Source organism: Denticeps clupeoides, chromosome 9 (genome assembly GCF_900700375.1).
Source record: "Denticeps clupeoides chromosome 9, fDenClu1.1, whole genome shotgun sequence".
NCBI classification, from domain to species: domain Eukaryota; kingdom Metazoa; phylum Chordata; class Actinopteri; order Clupeiformes; family Denticipitidae; genus Denticeps; species Denticeps clupeoides.
Window position 1 is genome coordinate 9,890,852 of NC_041715.1, and position 13,671 is coordinate 9,904,522.

Here is a 13,671-nt window from a genome sequence, read left to right on the forward strand (position 1 = left end):
TGAAAAGTGTGCAGTGTGGTAATTCAGCGATGTCACAGTGGCGTCAGGACATCGAGAACACACAGGACGAAGGGAAAAAGAAAGCAAAGGGCAGAGGCCTGGGAAAAAGCATGTAGGCATGGATACAGCCGGGCTCTCTGGAACTATTTCAAATTTCCATTGAGGAAATACTTTGTGTGAACTTGAGGTAGTCTGAAGCATATTTTGCTGAGTTTTTTTCTCTCTCTTTCTTTTCACTTGTTACTCATTCATTCATGCCAGGAGCCCATTCATGGCAGGCAGCATTGTGTACTGCAAGATTCATTACTTTATTCAGGGGATGGGAAAAGGGTCCTCAAGTGTGGGGTTAGATCGTGGAAGCATGTGCTGCCAAACTTCCTTTTGAAGCACATTTAAAGTGAAATGAAAACCTTCCTGCTAATAATTTAGTTTAAATTATCAGCCACGATGCATTATTAATTTTATTGATATTATTATTATTATTATAATTATCATTGTGCTTCAGGGATCTTCAGAGTCCCAATGTAGAAAAGCCCATTATTAAAGCAGCCGAAAGTGCCATGTCCTTTTTCCAAGGTGCTCGCATTGTTCATGGCTAAATGTGACTTGGCCAAAGCAGCATCCATCTGTGAGAGAATGGGCTCCTTGTTAGATGCAGAGAGAAGCTCAGAGTCGGGACTTCCTTCGTGACAGGAATGAAGCACAGCTCGGGACAAATAAAATGTTCAAGGAAGGGGTTGTTGAGCAAACCTGACCTTCTCTCTCCAAATGCTTATTAAACTGGAAAAAATATATACATTTTCCAACTCTATTCAGATTTATTTATACGTAGCTCTGCACTACTGTACATTTGTGTTTACATTGCAAATATGCGTGGTTCACACAAGGGTGTTTTCACCCCATTCCATCGTTTAAAGAGAATTCAGTAGTTTATACGCCACGCAAACTCGAGCCCTTTAAAATGAGCTGGGAGGTGGTCTCAGTTCAGTTCACTCTAAATCCCTGCCAGTAGTGGTGGAATACAGACACAGCACTTGTAATTCAGCAGTTGCTTTAACTGCCATAAATGTAAATTATGTCAAGTTGTTTAATTTATTGTGTTTACTTATTTTCTTCATTTTATAAACATTGTTTCGTTTATGGGTAGGAACCAAGTTACATTCCGTGTTGCACACAGTCACATTTAAGTGACGCAAAAAAAGGGTTAAGAAGCTAGAAGATGCCGTAAATTAAAGAAGGCATAAATAAGTTGTTTAAAGGTGAAAGTAAGCTGTAAAGAAGAGAAAGAAGAAGTTGGAAGTGTTTCGTGTTAAGTTTTGTTTCTAAAGCAAATTTATTCCCTCACGGTTACGCGCAGCCAGCGAGGTACGTTTAACTGTGTTTCTGTTTTATTGTGCATTTGTCAATTTTAGTTTAAATGTTTATTTGTTATATTTACATTGATCATTCTGTACATTTATGTAATGACAGTTTGACGGTGGTGTCATGAACCGCGGTGTCGTGTATTACCTGGAGGGAGTAAAAGTTGCAATAAAGCAAAACTATTGTTTTCCTTTACAGGGTTGTGTTGCCAAATTGTCCAAAATGCAAATAAAAAAAATAAAACCCTTGAAATGTAATAAGCGTGAACCATCAAACAATTGTTCATTCTGGCGTTTTGAATTTGTAAGTGGGTTCCTCTGTAACTTGAGAAGCGTATTACCCAAAATACACATTTCCAAACAATATTCCTAATTGGGGCAGCATTGTCCTGCATTCGTATGTTTCTGGCTGGGTACAATGCATTTTAGCCCAGTTACTCCATTGACTCTACAGACATTAAAATAATGTTAATAATGAATATGAATATTACCATATAAAAAAAACACAGATTTACATATTGCAAACAACAAAAATTACACCTCTGAATGGGATTTACCAGAATATATTTTCTATTATGTTTAGAAACATATTTACGGGCTTTGGGGTAAAAACATTTTTCTTTTAAAACAGAAGAAGCTGGGATCTTCTCCAGATGTGGTGGGCCACACACAGAGTGCCAACGTTTATTACAGACTCACCCCAAGCCTGTGGAGTCTCTGAGAATGAAAATCAGAGGAGGTGGTAAAGTGCACTTCCACCATAAACAGAGGGGCAGGCAACATGTATTTTACTCAGCCACACACAGACAGAGATTATGCAGTTTACAGACACAATTCCATGCCATATCTGCTGTCTGCAATGTATTTTGTATGTTTTTATAATGCTCACACACTCACAATCCATTCATGCTGAGGTCAGGCTGGTGGTGGTGAAGAGATTCTGGCTTTACTTCTGTAGGTTGTCTGGCAGTGTTGTTTCTGATTAATCTGAAACCTTTTTTCCAGAAGTAAGGTGGGAAGTGCATGGGAGAGGTGAAACTTATTAGGTTCCTATTAGGTTCCAGATTCCTATTAGGTTTGGTCAGTTTATGCAAGACATACATGTGCAATAGTGTGATTTGAAACTAAGTACAATAAATAAATCTTTTGCCTGTTCTCAAATCAATATTCTTTATTCTGAATGAAGTTTGTCAAAGGTTTGCTAAGACATAATGGTGAGAACCTATAAATGTAATCTTAATACATTTACATTTACATTTACGGCATTTGGCAGACGCCCTTATCCAGAGCGACTTACAACGTGCTTTCAAGTTACCATCGATGAAGAGATCAATTCTGGTTCACTAGGACCCCAACTATGAATACAATCTTTTTATTCACTCTGTTGTAGATTCTGTACACAAGTTCGACAATAAGAAAGTTACAATTTAATCTAAATATTCTTTAAAGAGGAAGGTCTTGAGCTGTCGTTTGAAGGTGCTCAGTGACAGAGCTGGTGATTCCACCACCGAGGGGCCAAGATGGAGAAGAGTCTAGATGAATGTTTTCCTTTTACCTTTAGCGATGGTGGGACCAGGCGAGCAGTACTGGAGGCTCGGAGTATACGAGGTGCAGTGCGAGGTGTAATAAGGGCTGTGAGGTAGGATGGTGCTACTCCATGTTTGGCTTTGTAGGCCAGCATCAGTATTTTGAACCTGATGCGTGCAGCTACTGGGAGCCAGTGGAGGGAGCGTAGCAGAGGGGTGGTGTGGGAGAATTTGGGAAGGTTGAAGATCAGTCGTGCTGCTGCATTTTGTATTAGTTGTAGCGGTCGGATGGTACATAGTGGTAGACCACCTAGAAGGAAGTTGCAGTAATCCAGTCTTGAGATTACTAAGGACTGAACCAGTAGTTGGGTGGCCTGGGTTGACAGATAATACATATGTATACACATGTAATACAGGGAGTGCAGAATTATAAGGCAAGTTGTATTTTTGAGGAATATTTTTATTATTGAACAACAACCATGTTCTCAATGAACCCAAAAACTCATTAATATCAAAGCTGAATGTTTTTGGAAGTAGTTTTTAGTTTGTTTTTATTTTTAGCTATTTTAGGGGGATATCTGTGTGTGCAGGTGACTATTACTGTGCATAATTATTAGGCAACTTAAAAAGGTGAACAAGGAGGCCATGTCATTAGTTTTTCTTCTTTTATACCCTTTCTTGCCAGCCACGCTGTGGAGTACTTGGACGCGTGTGATGGAGCATTGTCCTGCATGAAAATCATGTTTTTCTTGAAGGATGCAGACTTCCTGTACCACTGCTTGAAGAAGGTGTCTTCCAGAAACTGGCAGCAGGACTGGGAGTTGAGCTTGACTCCATCCTCAACCTGAAAAAGCCCCACAAGCTCATCTTTGATGATACCAGCCCAAACCAGTACTCCACCTCCACCTTGCTGGCGTCTGAGTCGGACTGGAGCTCTCTGCCCTTTACCAATCCTGCCACAGGCCCATCCATCTGGCCCATCAAGACTCACTCTCATTTCATCAGTCCATAAAACCTTAGAAAAATCAGTCTTGAGATATTTCTTGGCCCAGTCTTGACGTTTCAGCTTGTGTGTCTTGTTCAGTGGTGGTCGTCTTTCAGCCTTTCTTACCTTGGCCATGTCTCTGAGTATTGCACACCTTGTGCTTTTGGGCACTCCAGTGATGTTGCAGCTCTGAAATATGGCCAAACTGGTGGCAAGTGGCATCTTGGCAGCTGCACGCTTGACTTTTCTCAGTTCATGGGCAGTTATTTTGCGCCTTGGTTTTTCCACACGCTTCATGCGACCCTGTTGACTATTTTGAATGAAATGCTTGATTGTTCGATGATCACGCTTCAGAAGCTTTGCAATTTTAAGAGTGCTGCATCCCTCTGCAAGATATCTCACTATTTTTGACTTTTCTGAGCCTGTCAAGTCCTTCTTTTGACCCATTTTGCCAAAGGAAAGGAAGTTGCCTAATAATTATGCACACCTGATATAGGGTGTTGATGTCATTGGACCACACCCCTTCTCATTACAGAGATGCACATCACCTAATATGCTTAATTGGTAGTAGGCTTTCGAGCCTATACAGCTTGGAGTAAGACAACATGCATGAAGAGGATGATGTGGACAAAATACACATTTGCCTAATAATTCTGCACTCCCTGTACGTATGTATACTCTAAAATGTTATGGTTTCTTCTCATGCTAATAAACCTGCTGGTTGTTTAATGTTTTATGCTTGATATGATATTTATACCTGGACACAGGGGTAATAGGATGGTGTCAGGATCCAGTCTGGAAAGGGCTACTCAGACTGGAGTTTCATGTTTGTCCTGTGTTATGCTTCCTGATTGTTTTCACCTGTGTCTGCCTGTATAAAGATGCCCTGTTTGTGTCTGTTCGCCATTGGGTCGTTGTTTGGTGATGTTGTGTGCATGCGTCCTTCTTCCTCGCCCTGTCCAGCCAGCGTGACAGATGGTAAACACTAATCCAGTGAAGAGACTAAAGGATCATTGAGAACCTTTTTGAGATGAAAAGGAATTGAACAAAACAACTGTGCAGATTTGGATTGACTTTCAAGTACAAGCTTTATGTTTATGCAATATCCCTGTACTCCACACATACTGAAGGCAATTAATTCTCTGAAAATTGAAGTGCTCTTCTGCCTACATGCATCTTGTACAGCACGTCCTATTAAACATCTTTGATAATTTGAAGCTGATTAAAACCACTATGTTAATGAGCTGTTCAATATCTGTACTGTTTAATAAATAGATAGATAAATAATTATGTTCATATGTATGTTCATATTTAGTTTTCTAGGTCTTTTCTAGGTGATCAATAGTTTTTAGTAAAAAATAAGGTTTATAAGCTGTAAAATGCTTATAAACTAATTAAATAATATAAAAAAAAAAAAGATTCTGATGATCTTGGATGAAGGATCAGAAAACCCGTCATGACAGATCTTTTCATGCAAAACATTGCATCTGGATCAGAGTAATTCAGACCTTATATAGCTTCTATTGTAACACAAAACCCCGGAACCCAATACTGGAACCCAGAGCTCGGAAATAGGGAAGATGTCAGGTGTGGAGATGCAAGGGAGCGTTCTCAGATGGAAATATTACTAGTCAATGTAGGTTAGAATAAAAGCAGAATGGAGGGATGTGTGTGTCGCCGAAGCTGTTCTGTTTCAGGCTCTCTGATGGTGCACAGATCAGGGCAGGTTATATTTAGAGAAAACGCCCTGGAGCCTAAACTCTGTTCAGCCAGATCCTATGCAGAGGTGACATTTTCCTCATTTCTTCCTCTTCCCCTTTCCTCAGTCAAATGCATACAAACACACACACACACACACACACACCTGCTCCCAGTACATGCAGCCACGCACACACACTCACATCATAAGGTGAACACCCCGTGCGCTCCAGCATCGTGGATATTAAACCCGGCCGCCAGGCAGACAGAGGCTGATTTCCATGAATAATTGACAGATCCGAATTAGAAAGTGGAAATGCAGCAATTAACGAAGAGCTCCATCAACAAATACCGTACAGAGAACACAGTCTGAGCAAGGGGGTGGACGGTCTGTAATTGGGGAATAATTTATCAAAAGAAGAGGAGGAGGGGTTGTCAGGGTAATGAATAGTATTTGAAGAGCACTCTGAGAGTGCAGACCTCTGGCAAGAGTCGACTCATCTATGACGACAAATTTGAAAACCAAAGCCAGTGTCTGTGTCTATATGTTCCCAATACAGAATGACTTTGTTCTGTATGAAGTTTGTCAAAGGTTCGCAAAGACAAAATGGTGAGAACCTTGAAATCTAATTTTAATACATATCTGCATATATATACTGTAAAACATAATGGTTTCTTCTGATGCGAATACAACTGCTCTTTAAGTTCCATTGGAACTGTTTCATTTGTTTGGAGGTCATTCTGCTCCGAGACACATTCAAATCAAACTTTCAAGCTGCACCTTGGCCTTGCCTGAGCTGGTTATGCTGGTTGGCTTGCATTGCGTTGTGACTACCACACGGGATCAGATTTCAATTTGAAATTGCCACTGACCCATGTTATAATGCTAATTGTGCTTGATGTAGCATAATCTGTTTCCTCAATTAATGCACCGAACAGGAGACATTTTTATTTAATGTTACAAGGATTACTGAAAGGCAACCACTCAAAATAGTTTGTCCTCTCTGCACTAAATCCAAGATGTTGCTGCACGATCACTCATCCAGTGTGCTAGACGCTTGTGTTTACTGGCTCCCAGTCTTCAAATCCTCATTATTACATGACGAGCAGGCCATTTGGCATTTTCTGACTATTTATCTGTGAAATGTGGTATACGATCATATACTTGTTTGCTGGCTTACTTAATTACTTACTATACAGGGCCTGCAATACACCCCACATTAACCAATGGTCAGTATTGCAAGTATTACACACAATGTATAAAATGTTTTCTTCCAGAGTTGGTCTAAAAAACATTTACATTTGTGGCATTTGTCAGACGTTTTATCCAGGGTGACTTACAATCAGTAGTTGGAGGCATACTATTCCATCATAATTACAATAACAATGCAAATGACTGTTTTAGCCCATGCAAACTAGTGATGGGAGAATCCACTTCCATCGTATGAAACTCATGCAAGGCAAATGTACAGGATGCTTAGACTGCATGCTTGCACTCGGTGGATGCTGTTTCTTCAGTGAGTATCTGAATCTATGGTCACATTGCCAACACAGTTTATACTTTGATCGTAATACTTACCCAGCAGGGGATTTACCATGACAAAAAGGTGGCTTGGCCATTGCACTTGGGCAGATCTGTCCAAATGTTGGAATGTCGACTGTATGAAACGTAGATCACACTAACTCTTACACATTCACTTACTTTCTGTTTAGTTTTACTCAGGGTTATGGCTGCCAGAGACCATCGCAGGAAACACAGGAGTGTTTCCTCCTGTGCAGGAGTTTGTGAGTGGATGGTGTGTTTGTGTGTGTGCGCCCCCCCCTTGGTTGGCTAACGACCCAAGCCAACATGGGGAGAGCATGCAAATGCAGGGCTCTCAAGTCTCACGCATTGAGTGTGAGACACACACATTTCAACAAGTTCAAATGCTTATTAACGTTTTTATTATTTAATTATTAGCATTTACCGCACAGAAATTCTGCACACAAAAAAAGGGCATAGACAACAGCCAATCAGAAAATAGCAGTTGTCACGGCTTGGTGCAGATGGGGCCACAGCCTGTTCTTTGTTGCGTTTCCTTTTTGACCATCGTGCCTGTTTTGTTTCATTTTATAATAAATCATCCTGTAGTCATGACAGAATGCAGCAGCCTATCCAAGAACATAGTGAGGAGTGGGCAGCCATAAAAGGTACCTGGATAGCAGCGTGTGAGGAAGGTTCCATGCTCAAGGTAATTTGTCTGCTTCCTTAACTGCTAGGCTTAAAAATGTGTATTTAGTTCTTGGCCTGATATGTTGTTATAATTTTTTATTATGGGTAGTGGATTTTAAAAAGGAAAATTACATAAATGGAAAAATATTTCTAATTTGTTATAATTTGTTAAAAATATTGCATTTAATCCTGTGTTAAGAAGCTATTCTGTCATAATGGCCAGGTTAGATAGACAGATTTGCATAACTCACACAATTATAGTTTATTTCAAATATTTGCACTTCATATATTAAGGAGCTCTCAAAACAGTAAATCAAATGACAAACAGTTACTGTACAAGGTGCAAAAATCGTATTTCTATAACATAGTCCGTTTTGGACTAAATGAGAACTTTGAGTCCCCCAAAATATGGCCATGGGACTATGGAAAATAACCATGTGGAATGCAATTGACAAGTTCATATATGTCATAGTACACCCAAAATACTACTGTGTTAATAACATTATTTTTCACTTTCATTTCACTCCCATGTTTTTATATTGCCCAGATACCCTTTATGTTCCTGTAGTCATTAACACACCAACAGCTCCCCCAAGTGATCTGTGGGTGGGTGTCCTACCATGGTTAGACTTCTTATGTGTGGAGCAGAACATAAGATGTACTAAAATCCTTCATGTTACTTCATATTTCAGTTCCTCTGTGGTATAGACACAACTTCATTTTATGCAAAAATCTGATGAACACATCTGATGAACATATCACATCACATCTATCTGCAGACGTAAACAGCCTAAACTGTGCAATAATACATTCTAAAGATATTTGTTGAAAGCACCATGTGTTGTAACCCCCAATTTGTGATACGTCTAATATTGCTATATAAATCTATGAGCAGAGTATTGAATTGATAAGAATGTTTTCATTAGAGCATGATAAGATTGTGTTGAATATGTCTCATGCTGAATAGGGGGTTCGCAGAAACCGGAAAAAAGGAGACGTTGAGAATAAAGGCACAACACAAAACAGCACCTCATTGTAGACTTGAACTATAAGGTATGTATTACGCATTATGTTTTATCGGGTGAAGACGCTGGTAGCACCCGGCAAACTCACCACTGGACATAACATACTGCACATACTGCACCTTTAAATAATATGGAACTATTTCTCTATATAGTTAAACATTTTCAGAAATCAATAGGAGATTAGCTCTGTAACAAAAGACTTCATTATGAGTTATTAATGTCTGTACAAGGACAAATGTCATGAAAGCACCTTGAAGCACCTGCAGAATGATTGCTGCATCACATTTGCTCATCCTCAGAATTCCCAACGCCTTCATCACCAGGTTTTCAGTCAGCAGCATTTCCTGTCAATGCACAGTCCAGTGTCTACAGGTTTTTATATGGTTCATCATGGTTACACAAAAACAAAACAAATATTTTACTGGGATTGTTATATCTGGGTGGTAAACTGGTAACAAAATAATAATGAGGAACTCTAGAAAAAGGGTCAGAGTTCTGGATGCTGCCAACGTTCTACAACTGTAATGACCTTCATTCCCTTCTGGATTGTTGTGTGGTGTGGTAGCAGAGTGACCACTCTTAGAGAAATCTGGAGCAGTATGGGGGCTGGCGTTAGTCATAAAACACCTATGCACGCAGTCAAATACTTCCATGTTCACACGCACATAAGCTCACCAATTGAACAGTTTGTAAAAATCCAGTGGACTTAGTAAAATCATATATTCAGTGGAATTTATCCACAATAGCATGAAACAAACTTCAGTAAATGATTGCATGGCATAACATTTAAATTTACGGCATTTATCAGATGCCAGGCGTTTCCATAGCAACTTACTGTCAGTAGAACAGTCCCCCTGGTTAAGTGTCTTGCTCATGGGCAGAATGGTAGTAAGTGGGATTTAAACCCGTAACTTTGTGGTTTTCTGCTTCAGAAACCTGTTACCCACTGTGCTGCTGCCAGCAATCATTAGAGAATGTAGACAAACATGATATAAATCGTTTTTTGTAGTTTCAGTGCTAACTTGGTCGTTTCATTAAGGATGTTCTGCAGAATTATGTGTGATTATGTTTTAACAAAGAATTCATATCTGTAATTAATTTACCAGGCTGGGGATCGAGTAGTGGAAATACTGGTTGCTGATTTGCTGCTGCATCTGATTGGTTTTGCTGCTGTTGATTCTGACATGACCCTGGCAACATAACATCACACATTTTAATATAAAAAAAAAATTAAGAAAACAAATATAATTTCAAAAACAGTCACTACTGGATTGCACTCCATCGCGGTTGTGGTTTAACTAATGATGATGATACGGATGATCTGTAATTAATTTACCAGGCTGGGTATTGAGTAGTTGAATGCCTTGTTGCTGATTTGCTGCTGCATCTGATTGGTTTTGCTGCTGCTGATTCCGACATGACCCTGGCAACATAACATCACACATTTTAATATAAGAAAAAAAAATTAAGAAAACAAATATAATTTCAAAAACAGTCACTACTGGATTGCACTCCACCACGGTGGGTTTAACTAATGATGATATGAATGATTGTTATTATTTTCATTAACTGAATGAATGTTTTCAAATGACAATATGAGGATGTGTTTGAATGTTGCAGTTGAATTCAAGATGGACCTCTCATCAGTGAAAGTGATTGTCATTGTGATACACAGCACAGCACATGGTGACACAATGAAACGTGTCCTCTGCTTTTAACCATCACCCTTGGTGAGCAGCCATGACAGGTGCCCGGGAGCAGTGTGTGGGGACGGTGCTTTGCTCAGTGGCAACTTGGTGGTTTGGGGATTAGCAACCTTCCCAATAAGGGGTCCGCTACCTTACCGGCTATGCCACCACTGCCCCATCATGATAAAACTCCTAAGCACATGAGCAGATACAGGAATGTATGACTTAAAAAAAAGAATGGAAGAAAGAAATGTGAAATGCTGAGGGGGATTTCAAACCAGTTGCACAAATCTATTTTGTAACAAAGCAGGTAAATGTGAATTATTTAAAAAATCATACATTTCAATTGGATGTACAAACGTTTACACATAAACAGAGATATAATTATGTGGGAAGTGCTGGAGGAACTGGTCGGATCCAATGTACTTTTAAGGAATAATAAGATCAGGGTTGAAATACTGCTCTGACCATCAGCATAGTTAGGAAATTAGGAAGTTTTTTGTTAGTACGTCCCATTGAAATTCCAGATTTCTTTGTGAAAGTGAAAGAAGAGTCAAAACATACCATGTTGTCTGTTCCGGAAATAGATGACTGCAACTGCAACTGCAACTGCAACTACAAATACTGCACTTGTAGCTCCAACTACAACTGCTACTGCAACAAGTGCAAAAAGTGCAACACTTATATTAGTTATATTAAAGCTGCATTATACTGATTTATTGTCAATATGCATTCAATGTTATGACAGGTTTACACAGAATTCAGATTCAGAATGTTTCTACTTTTTTTTTGCTCTCTAACCTGAATGTGAATCTGATGGGAACATCTCTCTCTCTGTGATGGAGCTGTTGTTCCAGCTTACTGGATTGCTGACATTGCAGGTGTAGACCACATCCAAATCTGTGCTCTTAGTTACTCTCCAGACATTCCCAGACAAACGATTCCCTTTATTGTCCTTCCACGAATACGAAATGTTGTCACTTTGCACACCCTTACAAGTCAAGGTGCAGTTGACCGAGTCACACTTTTTGTCAATGTTTGGTTTGGAAACAGATTCTGGATACAGAAAGTGACAATGAATTATTCTGTAATGTAATTGAATCATACAATTATAACTATCACACACTATTGCTATTATATCTGCTATTTGTTCACAATATTACACATTATCATACAGTTTTGTCAGTTATGTGGTTGTTGGTATTTTGTATATAGTTTAGTTATATTACATTTATATAAATATTTATGTCTTTTGAATTGTGCTTAGATGTGGTTTAATGTGTGATCCTGTAATGATTAAACCGTATGTTACTGTATTTATCTAAAATGATTGTCTTTAAAAAGAGGGGAAAAATACTAACCATATACAGTCAGTTGAAAAGTCTTCCTTGTTTCCTGGTCTATTTCAAGTGAATAAAGACCATTAAATTCTGATTCCAGGTTTTGGAGGGTCAGGGTCCATGTTTTCATGTCCAGGCTTGAACGATTCGTAAATTTCCGATAGTAAGTTGGTTCTGTGTCTTCTTTTTCCCACTCTGCAACCTTGCTTGTTTCCCATTTCCATAACATGGATGTGATATTTCCCACATAAGACACTCCAGTAAATGTGACGGATTCGCCTTTCAGGACATTTTTTACTATTTCAGCTAAAATACAGAATAATTTGTATTAAGTGACATAATACAGTTTATGTGATATTTTAATTGCTCATTATAATGCCTTCTACAGTGCCGTGGTGGCCTAGCGGGGGCAGTGGTGGCCGAGCAGTTAAAGATCTCCTTAATCAGAAGGTTGCCGGTTCGATTCCCAATCCGCCAAGGTACCACTGAGGTTCCACTGAGCAAAGCACCATCCCCACACACTGCTCCCCGGGCGCCTGTGAATCACTTCACTTTCACTTTTCACTATTGCATGAATGTGTAGTCAAGCAAAAAGTGTTAACGCATACTAATATCACAGAATACTAAAGTCACAGAACAACTTTCATAATCTGGAGATGAGGAACATTAACATTTACATTTGAGGAAAATGTGGTCAGTTGACACACTTTGCGCTCTTTTATTTCCCTTTTGTGTTTTTTAGTCATGCCACAAGTAAAAACAATGCATCGAAATATATTTGTTAATAAACAACAAACCTTCGGATCATTGGTTTGCTAGCTTAACAGCGGGGCAGTGGTGGCCTAGCGGGTAAGGAACCAGACCAGTGACTGGAAGGTTGCCGCCAAGGCGCCACTGAGCAAAGCACCGTCCCCACACACTGCTCCCCGGGCGCCTGTCATGGCTGCCCACTGCTCACCAAGGGTGATGGTTAAAAGCAGAGGACTCCTTTCGTTGTGTCACCGTGTGCTGTGCTGCAGTGTATCACAATTACTTCACTTCCAATTTCACAAGTCACTGAAAATGTTTTGTGTTCAAATGTTTTTCACAGAAATCAAGCCAATTTTCGCAATTGCAATAAGATTAATAGGTAAAATATATCCACACAAACATTAAAATTCACAAAAGCTGCAGTATTTGCACACAGTTTGCTAACCTAATACCACTAACAACCCTTTATAATGGAGAAGTACGCCACCTGTGCGGGGACACACCTCTGTTCTAAAGAGACTCTACCCAGACTGCATCACTGATCCTTAAAACCTGTTCGCAGACTGGAGCGCCTCAAACAGTTTATTTGTTTGAGGAAATGAACCACATGCGAAACAAATCAAGGATGTCACGGTAAAAGAAAATCAAAAAACTCTCACCCGGGAAAGATGAAGATATTAACAGAAAGAGAAGGGCTGAGCTCTTCACATACATTCTGGACAGCAGCTTATTGATCCAAGATTCGACAGAGAGCTTCCGTCTCATGTCAAGAATGAGGAAAATAAACACACCCACAAGTGTGACAGCCAATGACGTATGATTGTAACTGGAGAGGATTTCTCAGTACCTGTCACCCACAGCAACAAAATGCATCTGATGTCACTGATGCTGTTTGCACAGGCATAACATTACAGTATAATATATATATATATATTTTTTCATGCTTTTAAGGGTTTGAAATGTTCTGTGGTTGGTATCTAGCGTATGATATTTTCTAACCGCAGGCTGATTTCTTGCAGGGGGACTCTTGATCTGCATTTTCACTGCGTCCAAAATGTATAATGTCATACAATACGCTGTGAACAG

At 39.5% G+C, this 13,671-nt stretch overlaps 1 protein-coding gene and 1 long non-coding RNA gene across 4 annotated transcripts; one reads left to right on the forward strand and one right to left on the reverse strand.

Annotated features, from left to right (window-relative positions):
- The first annotated feature begins 1,998 nt into the window (after positions 1–1,998).
- Positions 1,999–10,957, forward strand: LOC114797301 (uncharacterized). 2 transcript variants are annotated; one of them, XR_003750841.1, is made up of 4 exons: positions 1,999–2,100; positions 7,702–7,801; positions 8,750–8,835; positions 10,428–10,957. It is a non-coding gene; the product is annotated as an uncharacterized LOC114797301 (long non-coding RNA). The 2 variants fall into 2 exon arrangements; XR_003750840.1 differs by lacking the exon at positions 1,999–2,100 and having other exon boundaries at positions 7,668–7,801.
- On the reverse strand, positions 7,670–13,344 carry LOC114797298 (CD48 antigen-like). Of its 2 annotated transcripts, none has more exons than XM_028992113.1 (7): positions 13,245–13,344; positions 11,857–12,141; positions 11,297–11,551; positions 11,060–11,146; positions 10,144–10,230; positions 9,911–9,997; positions 7,670–9,151 (listed from the first exon to the last, which is right to left on the reverse strand). In XM_028992113.1, exons 1-7 carry the CDS (start codon positions 13,297–13,299, stop codon positions 9,135–9,137), a joined length of 873 nt encoding a protein of 290 aa, XP_028847946.1. In that variant the 5' UTR covers positions 13,300–13,344; the 3' UTR covers positions 7,670–9,134. The 2 variants fall into 2 exon arrangements, with proteins under 2 accessions (XP_028847946.1, XP_028847945.1); XM_028992112.1 differs by having other exon boundaries at positions 11,060–11,149.
- Between the last annotated feature and the right edge of the window lie 327 nt (positions 13,345–13,671).